The sequence below is a fragment of the Trifolium pratense genome, linkage group LG6 (genome assembly GCF_020283565.1).
Source record: "Trifolium pratense cultivar HEN17-A07 linkage group LG6, ARS_RC_1.1, whole genome shotgun sequence".
Taxonomy (NCBI): domain Eukaryota; kingdom Viridiplantae; phylum Streptophyta; class Magnoliopsida; order Fabales; family Fabaceae; genus Trifolium; species Trifolium pratense.
The window spans coordinates 14,468,695-14,489,359 of NC_060064.1; the positions used below are offsets into that span (position 1 = coordinate 14,468,695).

At 32.3% G+C, this 20,665-nt stretch overlaps 2 protein-coding genes across 2 annotated transcripts; both read left to right on the top strand.

The window, feature by feature from the left end:
- Nucleotides 1-60: 60 nt before the first annotated feature.
- Nucleotides 61-803, top strand: LOC123891790. The gene is made up of 2 exons (XM_045941679.1): nucleotides 61-91; nucleotides 400-803. The coding sequence occupies exons 1-2, from the start codon at nucleotides 61-63 to the stop codon at nucleotides 801-803; spliced, it is 435 nt and encodes a 144-aa protein (XP_045797635.1).
- A 6,737-nt stretch (nucleotides 804-7,540) lies between these two features.
- Nucleotides 7,541-10,428, top strand: LOC123888763 (tubulin beta-3 chain). Its single transcript, XM_045937923.1, has 4 exons — nucleotides 7,541-7,698; nucleotides 7,801-8,210; nucleotides 8,320-8,589; nucleotides 9,441-10,428. The coding sequence occupies exons 2-4, from the start codon at nucleotides 7,817-7,819 to the stop codon at nucleotides 10,124-10,126; spliced, it is 1,350 nt and encodes a 449-aa protein (XP_045793879.1). The 5' UTR covers nucleotides 7,541-7,698; nucleotides 7,801-7,816; the 3' UTR covers nucleotides 10,127-10,428.
- Nucleotides 10,429-20,665: the final 10,237 nt, after the last annotated feature.

Genomic DNA, 20,665 nt, shown 5'->3' on the forward strand with positions numbered 1-20,665 from the left:
GTATATGTAAGTATATCATTCATTTGATTTTTAAAATGTTAGTATTTGACATTCTAAGATATGGTAGAGGGCTATACGATAAATTTTGAAGGTATTGAATAATTTTTTGATTTGTATGATGTTTGGTATTTTAGAAGACAAAAAATCATTTTTATATTTTAGACAAGTTGTACCGAGAACAAAAAGTTGTCTTGTAATTTAGTTAAAAGTTTTAGTTTTTGTCCGGTCTCTTCATCTTTGCCTTCAAATTTATCCACTTTCAAGAACAAAATAAAAACTCAAACGCAGTACAATTACACAATCTCTTATTATATAGCAAATCAAAGACACTAGCTGGGTAGCAGCTGGTCTTAGCCACATTTTAATGCATAGACCTGCCTAATTTTAATAATGTAGCAGAGTTATTGTTTGACATATGCAGCAAGGAAGATCGCGATATAGCTGGACGCGCTGCAGCACTCATATGGTACATATGGCAGAACCGGAATGCAAAAGTTTGGAGCAACACGCAATCCTCACCAGAACAGGTCGGGAACCACGCTTTCCAACTGTGGAAGAACTGGTTCGACTCTCTGCAAATTCGCAAACAGACAAACCAGACGCGCGATGGATGGATCAAAATCAATGTGGATGCAGGATTCTTTGAACACCAAGGTATTACCACTACAACCTGTTGTGTTAGGAAGAGTAATGGAGAGTTTCATGCTGCACAAACAGGAAAATATAACTCTAGCGTGTCAATACTTGAAGGTGAAGGAATGGCTATGTTAGATGTTGTGGAACTAGCTATTCTCAAACTTTAGTTAATGCAATCAATTCAGATAATCGTGGAGTCTCATAATTTGGTTCCATTGTTGATAGTATTAACAATAGCTTATTTTCGTTTTGCAACTTTGAGGTTAAGTTTGTAAGGCGACAAACGAATATGGCAGCTCATTTCCTTGCAAGGGCAGTCATTTATTTGACTAGTCACCATTATGTTGATGTTATCCCTCTTTGTATTGAACTTTTGTTGATGAATAATATGAATTAAATTTGTTTGCTTAAAAAAAAAAAAACAAATCAATGAATTAAATTTGTTATTTGAACAACAATTTTGGAACGACTTTTGGGACAACTTTCTTTTCCCTTATTCTTATTGGACAATAACAATAGGGAGAGAGAAAATTGAAGAGAACGAATAAGAATGTAATGTGAGTATGAGAGAGAAAGTTATCAAAAATTGTTCAAAAATTGTTGTACAAATATAATTTCTCATATCAATATAATTGACTAAGCCCAAACCACTTTCATTGGCTTCTTCAAGATAATTTTTTTTTTAAAATCAAGTTCGATGATTCACTACAAGAAAAACATAATTTGTTGGTGGCCAAAAATCTCTATAAGTGTCCAAAACTGTCAATAAAACTATATTTAATATATATTTATTAGCGGCTAACATATGGTTTTAATATGCCAACAAACAACTTGTTGGTAAATTTGTTGACGGCCTAAGCCTCTACAAAATAGGTCACACCAACTTATTGGCTTACCATAAAATCATAAAGCTTTTGCTTCTCTCTATCCCCATCGGGATCAACTGTGTGTGCATGTTGTTTTGCGGTTGTGACTCCTCGAATATAATTGGTGGTTTTGAGAGCATCATCCGCGATCATCCGTATTCAAAAGGGTGTGAATGAATTTCAAAAATATGGAAAATTTGATTTGGAATATCAAGCAATTTCTGTTTAGTAGTGGTTAATTTACAACATACTATGTGTAAGGGTAATATTGTTGTAGCTGATTTTCTGAATAAGAAGGGTGCTATGAGTGGCAGTGATCTCGTTGATGTCCTTTTAGTGGATGTCGTGAGTGTTGAATTTGTCAGGCCATAGTTAGTCTTTTCTTTGTTTTTGTTTCGTTTTTTTATCTTTACCTTTTTATATAAAAAAAAATGGCATTTCATTCTCTCTCCTAAGCTTGCCTTAATCTCAAATCTTAGCTGATCTCTCAGTAAACAAATTAAAAATAATCAAGAGAGATTAAATAAGAGATATAAAGTTAATAGTGAGACGTAGAGAAAAATAAAAGAGATGATTCAATTTTATCTTGTTCATCTGCGAAAGATTTATTTTCTTCGTATAATATTGTTCTCAAGGTCCCAAATTCAATTCATTTCAGTGTCACTTTTTGTATTAGGTCACTTCATACAAAATAATACTCGGCTTTAAAATGGTCTTACCTAATAATGAACGGAAAAATTGATAAATCTCAAATTAATCAATTCTTGAATAATATATACTCAACTTTAAAAATAAAATATTGTTTTTTTCATATAAATTCCAACCTTATTTTTTATTTTGATGAAGATAATTTAGCCAATTATAATATTACACTAATAGATTCATCACATAAATTTAATTTTGCAAACAAAGGAAAGTAAGTAAGATTTAAGGCATGTTTGTTTAAGTATTTTATAAAATTGATTTTTTTTTTTTTATAAATTAAGAGCATTTAGATATCAAGGTAGTGATAAACATCCGAATAAAATTGATTTCTATAGTGTGTTGTATTTTTGTTAAAAAAAATTAACAATTTTTTTAAAAAATAGTTTCAAATGAAAAATTGGTTTAAACAGTTTCTTTTAAAATGTCATTTTAAGTATTTTATTATTTTGTTACAAATTCTTTTGGTTCATAAAATTTTAAAAAAATCTCTAAAAAAGAGCTAGGTTATGATAAGGGTGTCCATAAATCTAATTCTCAATGAAGTTTTTCTATTGGAATATTAGAGGTCTTGGCAATGTTGATACAAGACTTTACCTTAAAAAGTTGTGTGTTTCACATAAACCAGATTTTGTGTTCATTGCTGAGCCTAAGATTCAGTTTGAGAAGATTCATCCTTCTTTTTGGAATAACTTAAATTTAAAATCTATCGGTTTTAATGTCAGTAATAAGCCTTCCCTATGGTGCCTTTGTTCCAACAATTGCTCTCCGACTTTGGTTGCTTCAACATCTCAATTCTGTGCTTTTCAAGTTCACATTGGTTCCAACGTTGTCTACATTGCAGTGGTCTATGCCTCCACCTCCTATATTATTAGGAGGAATATGTGGAAGGATCTTAATAATTTGTTGCTTTCTAATCCTGGTGCTTGGGTTATCTTAGGTGATTTTAATGCTATTTTAGGATCCCATGAAAAAAGAGGTGGGAGCGCTCCTTGTCGCATCTCTTGTGAAGATTTCTCTGCTTGGACTGACTCTAGTTCTTTATCTCACATCCCCACCAGGGGTGTTGCCTACACTTAGTCCAATGGCAGACTTGGCTCGGCTCATACCGAGGAAAGGCTTGATAGAGCCTTAGCTAATGCTGACACTTTTCTTAATTGGAGCTCAATTGCATGTTGCACTCTCCCTAGAGATCAATCAGATCACTACCCTCTATTATTGGTCTTACAAAACCGAAACAGAAATTTTCCGTCCTCTTTTAAATATTTCACAATGTGGGCTGATCATCCTGACTGCTCAAGACTAATTAATGAAGTTTGGTCTAATCCGGTCAATGGTTGTCCTATGTATATTCTTGCCCAAAAGCTTAAATCTCTTAAAGCTGCTTTCAAGTATTGGAATATTCACACTTTTGGTAATGTCAAAGCTAGAGTGGATTCTTGTATGAAGGAAGTTGAGGCTATCCAACAACAAATCTCCTTGGAAGGCTACTCTGATGATTTGCATAATATCGAAATTGGGGCTCAATCTAATTTGCAACAGGCCTTACAATTTGAGGAATCTTTTTGGAAGCAAAAGTCCTCTATTAATTGGTTTACTTATGGTGATAGAAACACTGCTTTTTTCCATAGGATGGCTAAGATTAAGTATGCTTCGAAGCAAATGTCTATTCTGAGATCAGGTGATATGGTGATCGATGATCCGTTGGAAATTGAAAATCATGTTATTAATTATTATACTAACTTATATGCTGTTTCTAACAACTGTGTGGATAATGGTTTGATTGGTAAAGTTATTCCCAAAATTGTCACTGATGAGGATAATATGATGCTTACTAAAATTCCCATTATGGAGGAGGTCAAAACAGCTGTGTTTTCGATGAATGGTTCTGGAGCTCCAGGTCCTGATGGATTTGGTGGATCTTTTTATCAATCATTTTGGAACATTATTGCTACAGATGTATATAATTCAGTTGTACAATTCTTTCATTCCAATTGGATTATGCCTGGGCTTAACTCCAATTTAGTTTGTCTTGTTCCAAAGTTTAAAGAGGCAGACAGGATCGAAGACTACAGGCCTATAGCTCTTGCCAATTTTCAATTTAAAATTATCACCAAGGTGTTATCTGATAGATTATCAAGAATTGCTCCTAAAATAATTTCTCCACAACAAAGAGGCTTTATTCAAGGCAGGCACATTACTGATTGCATCTTTTCTGCTTCAGAAGCAATTAATTTGTTGGGGAAGAAAACTTATGGTGGTAATATGGCTCTTAAATTTGATATAAAAAAGGCATTTGATACCTTAGATTGGAATTTCTTGACTAATTGTTTATCTGCATTTGGTTTTAGTTCAACTTTCGGTGCTTGGGTGAACACTATTCTTAAATCTGCTAATCTTTCCTTTTTGGTTAATGGCAAATCAGTTGGTTATTTCAAATGCAAGAGAGGGGTTCGTCAAGGAGACCCTCTCTCCCCTATTCTTTTTTGCTTAGCTGAAGATGTGCTGAGCAGGTCCATCTCTTCTTTAGTCGACGCTGGTAGAATTACTCCTATGGCAGGTCCTAGAGGTTGCATTCCTCCTACTCATACCTTGTATGCAGATGATATAATGGTGTTTTGTAAAGGCAACAAGAGCTCCCTTCAAACTCTTATGTTGTTGTTCCACTGTTATGGTGAGGCTTCGGGTCAACAATTGAGTATATCCAAATGCAAATTTTTCGCAGGATCAATTCATAGTAGCAGAGTCGCCGCCATCTCTAATATCCTCGGTTTTAGTCCGGGCCAAATTCCTTTCACTTATTTGGGTGTTCCTTTATTTCAAGGTAAGCCTAAGGTGCATCATTTACAACCCATTGCTGACAGAATTAAGTCTAAGCTCTCTAGTTGGAAAGGTTCTCTTTTATCCATCATGGGGAGAGTGCAACTTGTGAAATCTATTATAAATAGCATGCTCCTTTATAGCTTTCAAGTTTATCCTTGGCCAATTTCCTTATTAAAGCAGCTTGATATTTGGATAAAGAATTTTGTGTGGTCTGGTGATATTAACAATAGAAAAATGGTTACTGTTGCTTGGAAAACTATATGTACTCCTTTTGATGAAGGAGGATTAGGTCTGAGACCTTTGAAGCTTATTAACAAAGCTGCAATGTTAAGATTATGCTGGAATTGTGTTTCTTCTGATGCTGATTGGGCTCAACTTGTGAGAGCTAGATGTATTCGTAATGGTCATCCTATTCGTTATCATATATCTTCCTCTATTTGGAGTGGTGTGAAGAATCACATTACATCTGTTAGGGAGCATAGCTTCTGGCTTCTTGGAGATGGCTCTCGGATAAACTTTTGGACTGACAAATGGCTTCAAGACTCGTCCATAGCCGATATTATTCAGATTCCTCCCAATGTCAGCCATTTACTTTCATCTAAAGTAAGTGAATACTTGCATGAGCTTAACTGGTCTATTCCACAATTCATTTCTCTTATTCATCCTAATCTGATTGAGGATATCAAAAAGTTGGTGTTACCTATTATTCCCTTCCCTGACAAACTCATTTGGTCTGGAACAAATGATGGTGAACTAACCTTCAAAGATGCTTTTGCCTATTTCACTGATACCACTCATTCAGTTTCTTGGGGAAAACTAATTTGGAAATCTTTCATTCCTCCTTCCAAGTCTTTCTTGTTTTGGAGACTGCTCCATAATAAGCTTCCAACAGATGAAAACTTACAAAAGAGAGGTTGCTTTATGGTTTCTAAATGTAGTTTATGTGGTCTGGCAGTCGAAACTTCGCCTCATTTGTTTCTTCATTGTTCTTTTGCTGCTAGACTTTGGTCCTGGCTGTCCTCTAAGCTTCATAGACATATCAATCTGACCTCTTTTATTGGCCTACTTCAAATTGTTCATTCTTCTTCCAGTACTCAAATTAGAGACATTGCTTTAGCCTCCATTATTTTCTCTCTAAATGCTATATGGTTTGCTCGCAATCAGGTCCGTTTTCATAACGTAATTGTTCCCTTCCATCAATCTTGCTCTTCTATTTCTGCTTCAGTTCAAATGGCCGGAAACATGTCTAAGGGTATTATGTCCAACTGTATTACTGACTTTCAAGCTTTAAAAGAGTTTAATATTGTGAGTCATGCTGGTCCCGCTCCGAAGATACAAGAGGTTATTTGGTCTTTTCCTCCGAATGGTTGGATAAAGGCAAACACTGATGGTGCAGCGAGAGGTTCTCCGGGGTATGGCTCAGCTGGTGGTATTTTTCGTGACTCAAGTGGAGGAATCAAAGGTTGCTTTAGCTTGTATCTGGGTATTCAATCTTCTCTCTTTGCTGAAGCAATTGCAGCTATGCATGCTATTGAAATTGCTCATCAAAATCATTGGCATAATTTTTGGCTGGAATGCGACTCTAAACTAGTAGTGGATGCCTTCAATAATCATCATATAATTCCTTGGAAGCTTAGAAATCGTTGGTATAATTGTATCTATTTCTGCTCCCTTATGAACTTTAGAATTTCTCATATTTTTAGGGAAGGAAATTGTTGTGCTGATAAGCTTGCAAATTTTAGTTTAACGTCTCAGGAAGATCACTGGTGGGATAATGTTCCTAGTTTTATTGGTGATGACTTTTTTCGCAATAGGACAGCTTTGCCTTCTTATAGATTCAATTGATTGTTTTTCTTGGGTTTTGGCCTAGTCCCCCCAATGTTCAATTGCTTTGTTTCAATAAATTTTTTTGTGTGGTGCTGCAAATGATTGGTGGTGCTTGGGGTGCCAACATAGTTGGGATGTCAAGTTTCTACAACTGATGCCTTTGCACTACACTAGCCTTTATCTAAAATAAAAAAAATAAAAAAAACTTTTCATAAATAAATTATAATTTTTATTAAATTAAAATCTCTAATATGAAAATTTAAATTAATTTAAAATAATTTTTATTACTTTAACTAAATTATCATAAAAATTATTTTTAAAAATACAAAAAAAAAAAACTCATTTGTTTTAAAGCTCAAACAAACACACACTTAACTGTATAAATTTCAGATAATATTTATGGCTTCTTCATAGTCAACAAAAAATTAGAAAAAAAAACTCTTGACTAACCGATTTTGTTGACGCTGACATAGAATTTACCAGAACCCATGCAGTTTCCATTTACAAGTACCACGTCCAAAATATTCTTCTCATTCCAAAAAACAAGTTACCGAAGAAGGACCATTTCGTCATTCAACAAAAGGGTATATATGTCCAAACACAATTACATTGCTGCAATAACAAACAAAAACCCAAATCAAAATTTAAATAATCAACCATCTCAATCTCCACCGTCGACAGGTTTCCATCCAGCGGCCCACATCCTTTCTCAACACAAAGCGAGGGAACAAACTTGAACCATATCTCTCTCTCACTCTCTCTCGCTATAAAAATCCCGCTCAATCAATCTTCCCCTTCCAAACACTCTTTCTCACTCTCTCACTCTTCTTCATCACCGTCACAGGTTTATCTCTCTTTCTCTCTCTACAATTTAGATCTAGTTTCAAAGTTTCATCAATTTCGATTCAAATTTTCTGAAATTAACCGTTTCGTTTTCAAATTACAGGAAAAAATCAAGCGAAATGAGAGAAATCCTTCACGTTCAAGGAGGACAATGCGGTAACCAAATCGGTTCAAAGTTCTGGGAGGTTGTTTGCGACGAGCACGGCATAGATCCAACCGGAAGATACGTCGGAAACTCAGATCTACAACTTGAGCGCGTCAATGTTTACTATAACGAAGCATCATGTGGAAGGTTTGTTCCACGCGCCGTCCTCATGGATTTAGAGCCTGGTACTATGGACAGTGTCCGTACTGGTCCTTACGGTCAGATCTTCCGTCCTGATAACTTCGTGTTCGGTCAGTCCGGCGCCGGTAACAATTGGGCGAAAGGACATTATACTGAAGGCGCGGAACTTATTGACTCCGTTCTCGATGTTGTTAGAAAAGAGGCTGAGAATTGTGATTGTCTTCAAGGTATAATAGTAACTGAATAGTGTAACCGTGTTGATCTGAATCGGTTGAACCGGATCGGTGATTTCTGTACGGCGTTTACTAATTTTTGATTTGTTTTGGATTTTTTTAGGGTTTCAGGTGTGTCATTCGTTGGGAGGAGGAACTGGATCTGGAATGGGAACGCTGTTGATATCGAAGATAAGAGAGGAGTATCCTGATAGGATGATGCTTACATTCTCTGTGTTTCCATCACCGAAGGTTTCTGATACTGTTGTTGAACCTTATAATGCTACTCTCTCTGTTCATCAGTTGGTTGAGAATGCTGATGAGTGTATGGTTCTTGATAATGAGGCTTTGTATGATATCTGCTTCAGGACTCTTAAATTGACTACTCCTAGCTGTGAGTATTCTTTCTCTTTCAACTCGATCTCGATCTGTTTTTCGTTGTTTAGTAGTACTAGACTAATCAGTAACATGTTAATTATTCATTGATTTGTTTAATTTGAAGAGTAATGATTAGATCAGTGTTGAGCGTCGGTTTGGGTTATTGTTGACTAGTGAAAATGGATTTCTTATTATGCATTTTGTTTAGTCAAATTAGTCAAATGATTTTCTTAATTTGGATTTCTTTAGTCAAATTAGTGTTCTATAATTGGATTTCAATGACTGAATTGACTGTGAGATAGTACTTGTTGAGGAATTGATTTCATGGATCCTTTGTTGTTGACGGAATTTTAAGGCAATTATCATTATTTCCATTTATAAATTATAAATGTGACTGATTTTATGTTTTTGAAGATTAATCTGGTAATTTAGTTGTATTCAGTTGACTGATTTGGTTGTTGTGGCTTTCATAATGGCACTTGCACTTTGGGATCTAAATGCATGTTGCAATTGTTTATTACTTATATGAATATGAATATGATTGCGTCATATGACTGAGTTGGTTTGGTGTTAATGATTCATTTGTCCATTAGTGAGTAAATATCTTTATCATTTTCTGGTTCAGTTATAGTGGTGATTCTTGAATAATCATCGAAATTGTTTTCTCATTGTGCACTTTCCAATCCAATTTCTTTAGTAATTTTCATTTCATAGATTTGAAAGATTGATTTGACTGAAAAATTTGTTGGGGAATTAATTTGACTGTTTTATGTTTAAGTGAGTTGGATATTTTGATGCAATTGAATGTTCAATAGTTCCTGTTGTTGATGTTTGTAATCTCTGAAATTGTTTGATTGTTTGTTGCAGTTGGTGACTTGAACCACTTGATCTCCGCAACTATGAGTGGAGTGACTTGCTGCCTTCGTTTCCCTGGTCAACTCAACTCTGATCTCAGGAAACTGGCTGTGAATCTTATCCCATTCCCTCGTCTTCACTTCTTTATGGTTGGTTTTGCGCCTCTTACCTCTCGTGGCTCTCAGCAGTACCGTGCATTGACTGTTCCAGAACTCACCCAGCAAATGTGGGATTCCAAAAACATGATGTGTGCTGCTGATCCCAGGCATGGCCGCTACCTCACTGCATCTGCCATGTTCAGGGGTAAGATGAGCACCAAAGAGGTGGATGAGCAAATGATTAATGTCCAGAACAAGAACTCTTCCTACTTTGTTGAGTGGATCCCCAACAATGTTAAGTCAAGTGTCTGTGACATTGCTCCTAGAGGTCTCTCCATGGCTTCCACATTCATTGGTAACTCAACCTCCATTCAAGAAATGTTCAGGAGGGTTAGCGAGCAATTCACTGCTATGTTTAGGAGGAAGGCTTTCTTGCATTGGTACACTGGCGAAGGCATGGATGAAATGGAATTCACAGAAGCAGAGAGCAACATGAATGACCTTGTATCTGAATACCAGCAGTACCAGGATGCCACTGCTGATGAAGAAGGAGAATATGAGGACGAGGAAGAGGAGCAAGAGCATGACGCATATGAATAAAAGAAATTACTAAGTATGATGCGTAAGTGTGATCAGTAGCGCTCTTCTATCTTTAGTGACGATTGTAATTAATATGTTCTGAGGAATTCTTGTTATGAGCCTGATGTGGAGAGAATGGAAATCCCAATTTGGGCAACGGAGGTGAAGGGTAGTGGGAATTTAAGTAGTACATGGTTTAAAGTAGTTCTGCACCCATCTATTTGTTTCTGTATGATGTTGGCTTGCATTGTTGTTTCTTCTATCTGGTACTGATCATGTTTCCTTAATATTTTGTCATTCTTATGCATGACTTTTTTCTTCTATATTGGATGCTTGAAATGTCTATGTCTGTTGTGCTTCAGAGTAAAGACTTGCATGATATTTATGTCTGCACAACGTTAAACGTTTAACATATTAATTGATGATGATGTTTTAGAACCAGTTTCAATTAATATATCTAGAAATCCTATAAAAAAGAAATGCGGAAATTCAACTTTGCTTACGAATGATTGATTGGAATGATTCAATTGACATAATGTGAGAAAAATCACCCAATGCAGGAGGAGTTTAATTATTTACTTGTAGCTTGTAAGGGGCCTGTAGATGTACCTGTTACATAAAAATTGTTAACATTTTTTTACTTTGCAAGTTACTTCATTTGCTTATATGTGAGAATGAGAATGGCTTCAAAAGAGGCACAATGTGCTTGCTCTGTGAAGTCGCTTGGTTTGTATTCACAGCCTTGAGCACCAGAGGGTGAAGAATGAGAAAATGAACAATGAGATGAAGAGAGTAAATGATTGTCAATGTGAGATGGGTATGTTCCTATTTTCATTGTTTAGATTATTATAAAGAGATTAATGAGAATAGAGAACCTTAAGTAGAAAAGCCTAAATAACAAACAGGCACAATGCTGAAGGAACTAGGTTTTTTTTTTATATTGTTTTTATTTAAATGTTTCACAAGTCAAGCTGAACCAATTATTGGTTTGGTCGATTGACGAATGTTCCAGTGTATGAATGGGTAGGAGGAAAATATGCTTCTATGAACTTGACATGAGTTTCTCCAATTATGGGTTACGTTAGAGGTTACTTTGGGTTAATTATCTTCATCCTGATCTTAATCGTGGCAAGATGACACCACAAGAAGAAAGATTTGTTATGGAGTTTCATTTTAAATGGGGAAATAGGTTTGAGACTCAACAATGATTTTGCAGATCCTAACTCATAATTTTCATTTTCTTTTCTAGCTCAAATCTATATTCATCCTATGTCTTTTTATTCATTTTTTATGTATGTCCTTTTAACCCTTTTAAGTTATGTATTTCTCTTTTCTTTTTCACCACCAATATCTAGTTCATTAGACCACCTAATCTGGTTTGGGATCAGTTCTGGTATCAAGTGGTTTCAGTCCCCTCCCTAATTGCAGTTGCGAGGGATCGAACGACGGTGCTTCCTATAAAATCCAATGTCGATCATCACTGGACCAACTAACAATTGGTCCTATAGAGTTATCTTAAAAATTGTGGTCGATGGACCAACTAGCGATTGGTCCTAGAGTTATGTTAAAAATTGCGGTCGTAATGCAATCATAAAATATTAGTGACCCGCGGTAAAAGAATTTGGATTGCGGCAGTAAAAAGAGCAATTTTATGTCTCAAAATAGCATTTTGGCCCCGTATATCATCACAATTTGCCACTTAATAATTAAGAGAATAAATAATAAATTGTTATGAAATATAAGTAATAGTAATAATATATAAGTATAGAGGAGAGAAGAAGAGAAAAGAGAAAGAATAGAGATTGTATTATTCTCATCAAGGTGTGTGTTTACATGACAATACAAGTCCTATTTATAGGACAATATAATGGGCCAGTGGAATGGGTCAATGCTTAATGGACATCCACCAAATTATTCATAACACTCCCCCTTGGATGTCCATCGAGGATATGCCTCGTTAAAACCTTACTAGAGAAAACCCATTGGGAAAAAATCCTAGTGAAGGAAAAAGAGTACATCATCCTTTGTGTGTGAACTGCCTCATTAAAAACCTTACCAGGAAAACCCAGTGGGACAAAACCATGGTTAAGGGAAAAAGAGTGCAGAACATATTTATATCTCCCCCTCATAAAGATAATTATATATGAGACGAAGAAAATCAAATAATCTTATGTAGTTGTAGTAATTGCTCAAAAGTTTTGCTTGAAGCTGACTTTGTAGAAAGACATGTCTTATCTTTTTTATCATATAATCTTCTCCAAATATGTAGTTTGTGCGACATTATCTTCATGTTGAATCGTTGCAAGAACCCTTTAGAAGAAAACTCACAAATTCTTGTATCTGATGAATCACACACTTTGACCAAATCACATTCTTGATTTATCTTCTATAGTGCTCAACTTTTCTCGTCATTTTGTTTCATGATATTGATATTGTTGTTTGTTTCATAGATCTCCATGAGTAATTGTACTTCTTCATGTGAACATATAGTTTGTTTGTGATCTATACCTTTACGAGGATTAAACAAATTACCTGCATATCTAAAATAACAAAATATATACTTGATGATATATTGACAACAAATAATAGGTCCATAATGTTTTGACCAAAATTTGAACTAAAATGTGGTACTTCAGGACCAATTAGTTCTTCATCATTTACTCGAACTCTAAAATATTCTTCAAATACTTATTTTGTAAGAAATGACAATATTTCAAGCTCTTAAGGAGTCTCTTGATGATATTTTTATCATCAACATAGATAGATAGAAAAATTCATTGCCAAATATTTTCTTAAAATGAACAAATTGTCATTTTCATATTTCTCACTTGGAAATATTCAACAAGAGTATTATACAACATGCATATATATTGCTCGAGTATTTAAGGAGACTTATTCATGTTTATTAAGTCACCTTTCCAATAGTTTGATATATGTGTCTCACGAAAATTAAATCCTTTTGGGATTTTCATATAATTATCAAGTGAGATAATTTTCATGTAATCATCATTATTAAGTGAGTCATTCAAATACATATACTAAACTTAATCAATTATAAAGAAGTTCTGAATTCACTTCAGGTGAATATGCCTCTTGAAAATTAATGATAGACGTTTATCATTATTCTTTAATAATGAGTCAAACTTTAAATATTTGTATATTTTCTTTTCTCAAATAGTTTGAAATGTATGTCTCGTGGAAATTAAATCCTTCAAGGAGTTTTATATAATTCACACTAACAAGTGAGCCATACAAATATATCGTGACACATTTTTCAAATAAATTGAATTTTCCATGTGTTAATAAACTTAATCAAGTAAGACTTAATCAAGTAAGAGAAGGATTTTGATTTCACTTCAGGTGAATATTTCTCTTCACATTCAATGGCAAACTTTTACCAATATGCTTGAATAAAAAAATCAAGCTTTTAATGTTTGTATGTCAACATTTTCTATTCACACGAAAATTAATTCGTATCTATCATGTTTTACATCTTCAGGTGTATGGACTGCTGGTCCAAAAATCTTCACTTTGCAAAGTGACTTTAATTACGTAGCAATTGCGTTTTCATTTAGACAATCATTGTCTATAATTTTCAATAGAATTTAGTTCATGATCCTCATTAACTCTTTTCACAAATAGCGCTATATTATATATAAAAATATCATCAACGTTGACTTCTTTTCGGTTCCATCATATTCCATTCATGACATAATTTTCATTCATGACATAATTCGTCAAGATTTCTTTATTATCATAAATTTCAGGTACCTGAGAAGTTCTTCTGGAACTTAAAACTCAATTATGTCAAATACTCTTTTGAAGTTTTCATATCCTCACTTGGGTCATCTTTCTTTTTAGCTCCTTTTCTTATTTGAGAATTTCTATCGTTGGAACCGACTGATCTACCACACTTCAGGGTGGTTAATACTGATTTGCAAAATAAAATTGTCCAACAGGGACATCCGTTTTGTTTGGAGCATTAGCAGCTAATAGTTGATTTCATAAATTTTGCAAATGATTTATATTTTGAACATTTGATTCAAACTATGAGGATCAATGTGAGATAATAACATTAATTTATTTCAAGTGATTCATTTGAACTTCTGGTTCATATTTTTCAGCTGCTTATTCTCCCCCCTAATATTGGGAAAATTAATTCATCACTTGAAAATCAGCCTACAGGGCTGTAAATAATTCTCCAATTTTTGGCTCAAGATGATTTATAATAGATGGAGATTCATATCAAATACATTTTCCCAATATTCTTTAAGAACCGTTTAAATGCATTCTATTGGAGCAATTGCACATACACGACACATCCAAAAATGCTTATATGGGAATCATGTTTATAAACAAAGTTCAAATTGTAAATTAGGGGAGAACTTATAATAACTAGTTGGCTTGATGCGAATTAGTATCTCAATATACATGTTTGAATGTTCCCAAAATATAAATTAGAAGTTATGATCTCATAAGTATCAGTCATGTAATTACTTTAGACGTCTAAAGAATGGATCTTCTAGTCCATTTTTTGTATGATCATATTCTATTTGATATCGATTTCAATTGACATACGATACTTATCAAATATTTTCTAAGAATTTAGAAAATGAGATCTTAGCAAAACTATTTGAGAAAACAAACTCACAAACTTCTGGTTGTGAGTAAACATGCATGTGACCAATTTAGTTGATGCATCAATTCAAGTCACAAAATATCTAAATGGTCAAAAATCTCAAATTATCAATTTCTTTTGGGAATTAGTAACCGATAAAAATTATTAGAATGAAGGAACTTCAGGCCCTTCACTATATATTTATAGTTTTTTTTTTTCGCATCATAATAAATCCGGGATGACCCAACCGGTATTGCCAACAATAAATTTAATATGATTTGTAAACTTCTGGTTTACAATAATTTGTGCTTCAATTGCATTATTATATATAAAAGTGTAGTATAAACTTCTGGTTTATAACTTTTTCATTACACTTAGTTTATCCAAAATATGTGTAGTAAATTAGTAATATATAGAGATATTCAACATCTCTTCATTTCTTGTTTCCATATTGATATTCATATATGAATGAAAGAAGATTATACTTATGCAATCAATTGGGACTATTGTCATTTATGTACGTTTAAAAACGTTTCAACATATTAGCGAGTGAGTGCCTTTACCAATCATTGGTACATTTATATAAATGAGCTCCAAGCAAACTTCAGGTTGCCACTCGAATTTTTCCTTACAAATGGAGCCAATAAATTTTGATGACTTTACAAGTCATCTCAAATAGCTAGCCACAAATCAACGGCAAATCAATGTATAATAATAAAAAAAACTCTTATAATAAATCAATGTAAGGATAATTTAATACTCAATTGTCTTAATAGTTCCTCAAAATAATAATTTCAATAACAATTTGCAAGTGAATATTCAAATAACAAGACAATATAAAATTTACAAAATATTTACAAATATTCATATAAATAACATTTGGTGTAATAATTATCGTAAAAAAAAAATTTGGTGTAATAATTAACAAAATTGAGCCTAAAATAAATTTCCAAATAGAACACTTTAACAAAATAATTAACATTAGTGTGACAACTTTTAAAATAAAAAAAAGAGTTTCTCATATAATATTTTAGGATCAAATCGTGAGATTAATATAGTTTAAAATTATATATGATTCTCAGTTCTCACATTCAATCAACACCAAATATTTAAAAATTTCACAAAATAAATTCAAATTCCATAAATCAAGGATATGATATTAATATCAAACAAATATTCTTGAATTCTTGAATTGAATATATATAAAAAATATTTTGGGTATAAATTATAATTAAATTTATTTCCAAAAGAAAAAAGATATGATTAAGGTATGAATTATAATTTTATTTTCAAAAGAAAAAAATATCAATTAAATTGATTTATTATGGAAGAAAAATATTTTCTTAATAAGACACAATTCATACCTTAAGCATTGTAGTAGCTGAATTAATTCATAATAACACATAGTACAAAGTTATCGTATAAAATAAAATGAATAAAGTATTAAGTCATGCACACCTTTTATTTTAGTAGCATTCAAACTTAGTATATGAAAGTAACAGGAAACATCACAATTGTCAAAAATAATGTAAATAAATAATCCCTTAATTCATGATTTAAAAGGTCAAGTTGATTTCATCTTGCAAAAATTCCAAAAGTAATAGGTAGTATCACAATTACAAAAATTTGGCTAATAGAAATCACAAAAGAAATTAAACAATGTGATATTTCAATTGATATTTGAAAATTTGTCAAATCAACTAATTTTATTTTCAAAACAAATCATTTAATTTCAAATGAATCAATCATAATACTTCCTTAACCGATAATGTAATAAATTGAAAACAATAAAAGAAAGAAATAAAAGGCATTCAATTGTTTTCAATGAGATTGATTGACCAAATTAACATATGAATGACATATGAAAAATCAATATGAAGATTTGTCTTAATTTAGAATTTAAAAATAAAAGGCATTCAATGTTATATTTGGAAATAGTATTAAATATGAAAATTTGTCTTAATTTAGAATTTTTAACGGAAAAATCAATAAGGCCATTGACCTTTGTTTTTAAGGTTATATTACTGCAGGCCGTAAAAACGGTGCGATTCATGCTACATGCTTTCTGTGAAATTCACTTATCAATTGAATTTTACAATTTTATCCATTGAGTTCTTCAAGAACTATATAATAAATCACTATCAATTTACAATCCTTCAAGGATGTAGGAATATTGAATTCATCTAGAATTCATTGAAGAGAAAAAGAAGTTGTTTTATTAGTTCTTCAGGAACTAATATAACACATAAAAGTATTTTGATGTGCAATCCATTAGGGATGCATGGTGATAAATGGTGATATTTCGTAAGTTCTTCAGGAACAAAATTAATTTTTTTAAGTTCTTCCGGAACTAAGATTATGAATTCTTCGGGAATTCATGTATTAAATGTCTAAGTTCTTCAGGAACTAAAAATAGGTTCTTTAGGAACCAAGATTATGAATTCTTCGGGAATTCATGTATTAACTTTCTAGGTTCTTCAGGAACCAAGATTATGAGTTCTTAAATATGTTTATGTTCTTTTGGATGATCGAAGTGTCGATGTTTCACCATACAGATGTCGGTCACGAAGCATAATGATGCTTCACCAGACTGTTGTCGGTCACGAAACTCAAACAATATCAAACATCCAAGATACATATTATAAATAAATAAATAAATAATTGATCAACATTTTATGTAATATTAATGATCAAAGTGTTATGCTTCACCATACAAATGTCGGATATCACGAAGCGTAAACAACATTGAATCAATTAAATACATAAAGAAATGATGCTTATTTATTTATTTAATTTTAATTATTATTATTTGATCTTTATAAGTATACAAGGTTCAAACGATTCATAATCATATAATAATCAAAAATAAAAACTACTTGTGATTTCATAAAAATAGAATAAGAATTGCGTACCTCAGTTGATAATTAAGCTCGTGCTGATAACGTGTTATGAAATATAAGTAATAGTAATAATATATAAGTATAGAGGAGAGAAGAAGAGAAAAGAGAAAGAATAGAGATTGTATTATTCTCATCAAGGTGTGTGTTTACATGACAATACAAGTCCTATTTATAGGACAATATAATGGGCCAGTGGAATGGGTCAATGCTTAATGGACATCCACCAAATTATTCATAACATAAATAAAAATTTAGTTAGTTTTTGGAGACAATCCTTTTATTACTTTTATTATTGACTAGTTTTAGAAACTATTCATTTTTTTTCTTAAACGAGGTATCCTCTTGAGCATTGTGGAACCCAAGTGGGTAGCAAGCTCTCCCTAAGAATGTTAATGTTGTTGCATCCTTATTAAGTTAGGGATAGTGATCAGGATTTTATGGGGTGTATTGGATTGAGATTTTATGAGACAATTTTGCAACAAATTTTTTTTATGGGATTCAATGTTTTGTGATTGGAACTTTATTTGATGTTTCATTAATTTTTCCGGGGTTCAATGTTTTGTTCCAGGATTGGAATTTTATTTGATGTTTCATTAATTTTTCTGGGGTTCAATGTTTTGTTTCAGGATTAGAACTTTATTTGATGTTTCATTAATTATTTGTTCCAAGATCGGAACTTTATTTGATGTTTCATTAATTTTTCTGGGGTTCAATGTTTTGTTCCAAGATTGGATCTTTAGTTTTATGTTTTAAGGGTTTTGTCCCAAATCCAACAAAAAAAAAAAATGTTTAAGATCTTATAACTTATGTTACCTAAAAATAGATATTTATCATAGTTTTTAACAATATTTTTTTTACTATAAAATGTAGTCTATATTTGTATCCATCGTATTTCCCGTGCGATCGCAAGAGTAAGATTTTCTAAAATTTTTCTTTTAGTCCCCATAGTTTTTCAAAATTTTGCTTTTAGTTCCGAAAGATTTTTTTCGCAATTTTTAATTCGTGAAGTATTTCTTGTCATGATTTTTGGTCACTACTTTTCATTCAACTCGTGCATATCATTCACAATTTTAAATTATTTTCTTCGGTCATGTTTAATACATTATATAAATCTCTCTTGCAAAAGTTTAATTTTTTTTTAATAAGAGGTGAATTAAATATGAATTTTTTAGTTTTTTGCACATAATAATTCTTAGATAATTCATTTTATGTTAAAAAATTCTAAATTTTTATCGGAGATATTCTTATAATATTATAAACATGAATACAAAAAATCATTCAAAAATGTGAAAGTAAACAAGAGTTTGATTAAAAGTAAAGACCAAAAGTTGTGATAGAAAATTTTTCAAAGACCAAAAAACACGATACTTTTTTCATAATGTCCCCCTACTCTTCAAAAAATACCAAAATGTGCCTCTCCCATGAAAAAACACCAAAATATCTCTATGGGTCCCACCATCGGCATCTACACATGTGGTGGTATGGCTCCCAAACCAAAGTTGCCATTGAGTGGGCAATGACGCCCATGGCAAGGCAGCGATCCTTTTTTTTTTTTTTTTTTTTTCTTTAATTGAAATTGGCAGCAGCTTTAAACTGTTGCCTTAAAAAATGTTATCTTTGCTATGTATTACAATTTTTTTTTTCGTTTTTAATTACAATGACCATTGATTATGCTTTAAAATTAGGACTTCTTAAATTCAAAGCGATCCAAATTAAAGCCACAAATCGATCCGAATTAAAACCGCAAATCGATGAAAACTCAATCGTTAAGAATCAAATAGTTTTAGATGCCATTTTAGGATTTTTGGTTGATTTTAATAACAATAGTGACCAATAATTAACTATTGTTATTAAAAACAAAAAAAATTAACGAAGACATTGGACTCTAGTGGTTAATGAGCTCTCGCTTGGATGAATCATTCGTGAGAACCCGAGTTCGATTATACTTGAAACATTTTTTAAAAATCAACCAAAAATCAGAAACTAACAATTTGCCATTAAAAAAAAGGTCATTGATGCAAAAAAAGATAATTTTAGGGCTCGTTTGAATTCACTTATTTTTTAGCTTAGGCGAAACAATTTATGCAAATAAATAAGCTTTTATGTCTTATTATAAAATTTTCAGGGTAGTTTATGATAAAAATAGCTTATAATGATACAATTTTTGTCGATGAAAACTTATAAATTAACACAAAAAATTATTTATTTAAATAAGTTATTTTTATAAGCTCAAAAATATGCCGAATCCAAAAAAACCCTTAATACAACACAATTTTACGACAACAAATTTAACAATTAATCCTTTTACAAATGCAAAAATTAATCCTTTTAACATATAGAAAATATATTTTTATATATTATTATTTGATAAAAAAATTATTAAAGAAATAAGAGGGCTGCTATTTATAGCGAGAAACAATCTCACGAAGTGTTCACGAATTATTTTAAGCCCTTGGATCCTCCATATTTATTACAATACATGGGTGGTCAATATAAAGAGATGGAGCAGGGTATAGAGGCACGTTCTATCATAGGATAAATGTAAAACGATCCAACGGTTAAAAAAGCACACATAGTTCGACCGTTGAGGAGAGAAACGTTGTCTCTCATTCATATTCATTCATTCAGTCATTCATTTATTCATTCATTCATTCTACAGTACAATCACAAAGAGAGTGTGAGGGTGAGAACAACACTGTTTGATTCTACCCTCAAGAATCATACAAAAAATCATCAACAACAACAACAACAAGAGATTCTCAATGGCTTCAAGAATTGTTTCTCAACAACAACCCAAAGGTGTGTGTTTTCTTCAATCATGTTCAAAGATTGGAACTTTGAGGGTTTGGTAATGTAGCGATAAGAAAAAATTCTGGGTTGGTTTTATGGTTTTATACAAAATAATTCGACCGTTGAGGAGAGAACGTTGTCTCCATCAGCTTCAAAAAGAGGTTTTTCATTCTCATTCTCTCATTCCTATTCATTCATTCATTCATTCATTCATTCATTCATTCATTCATTCATTCATTCTACAATCGCAAA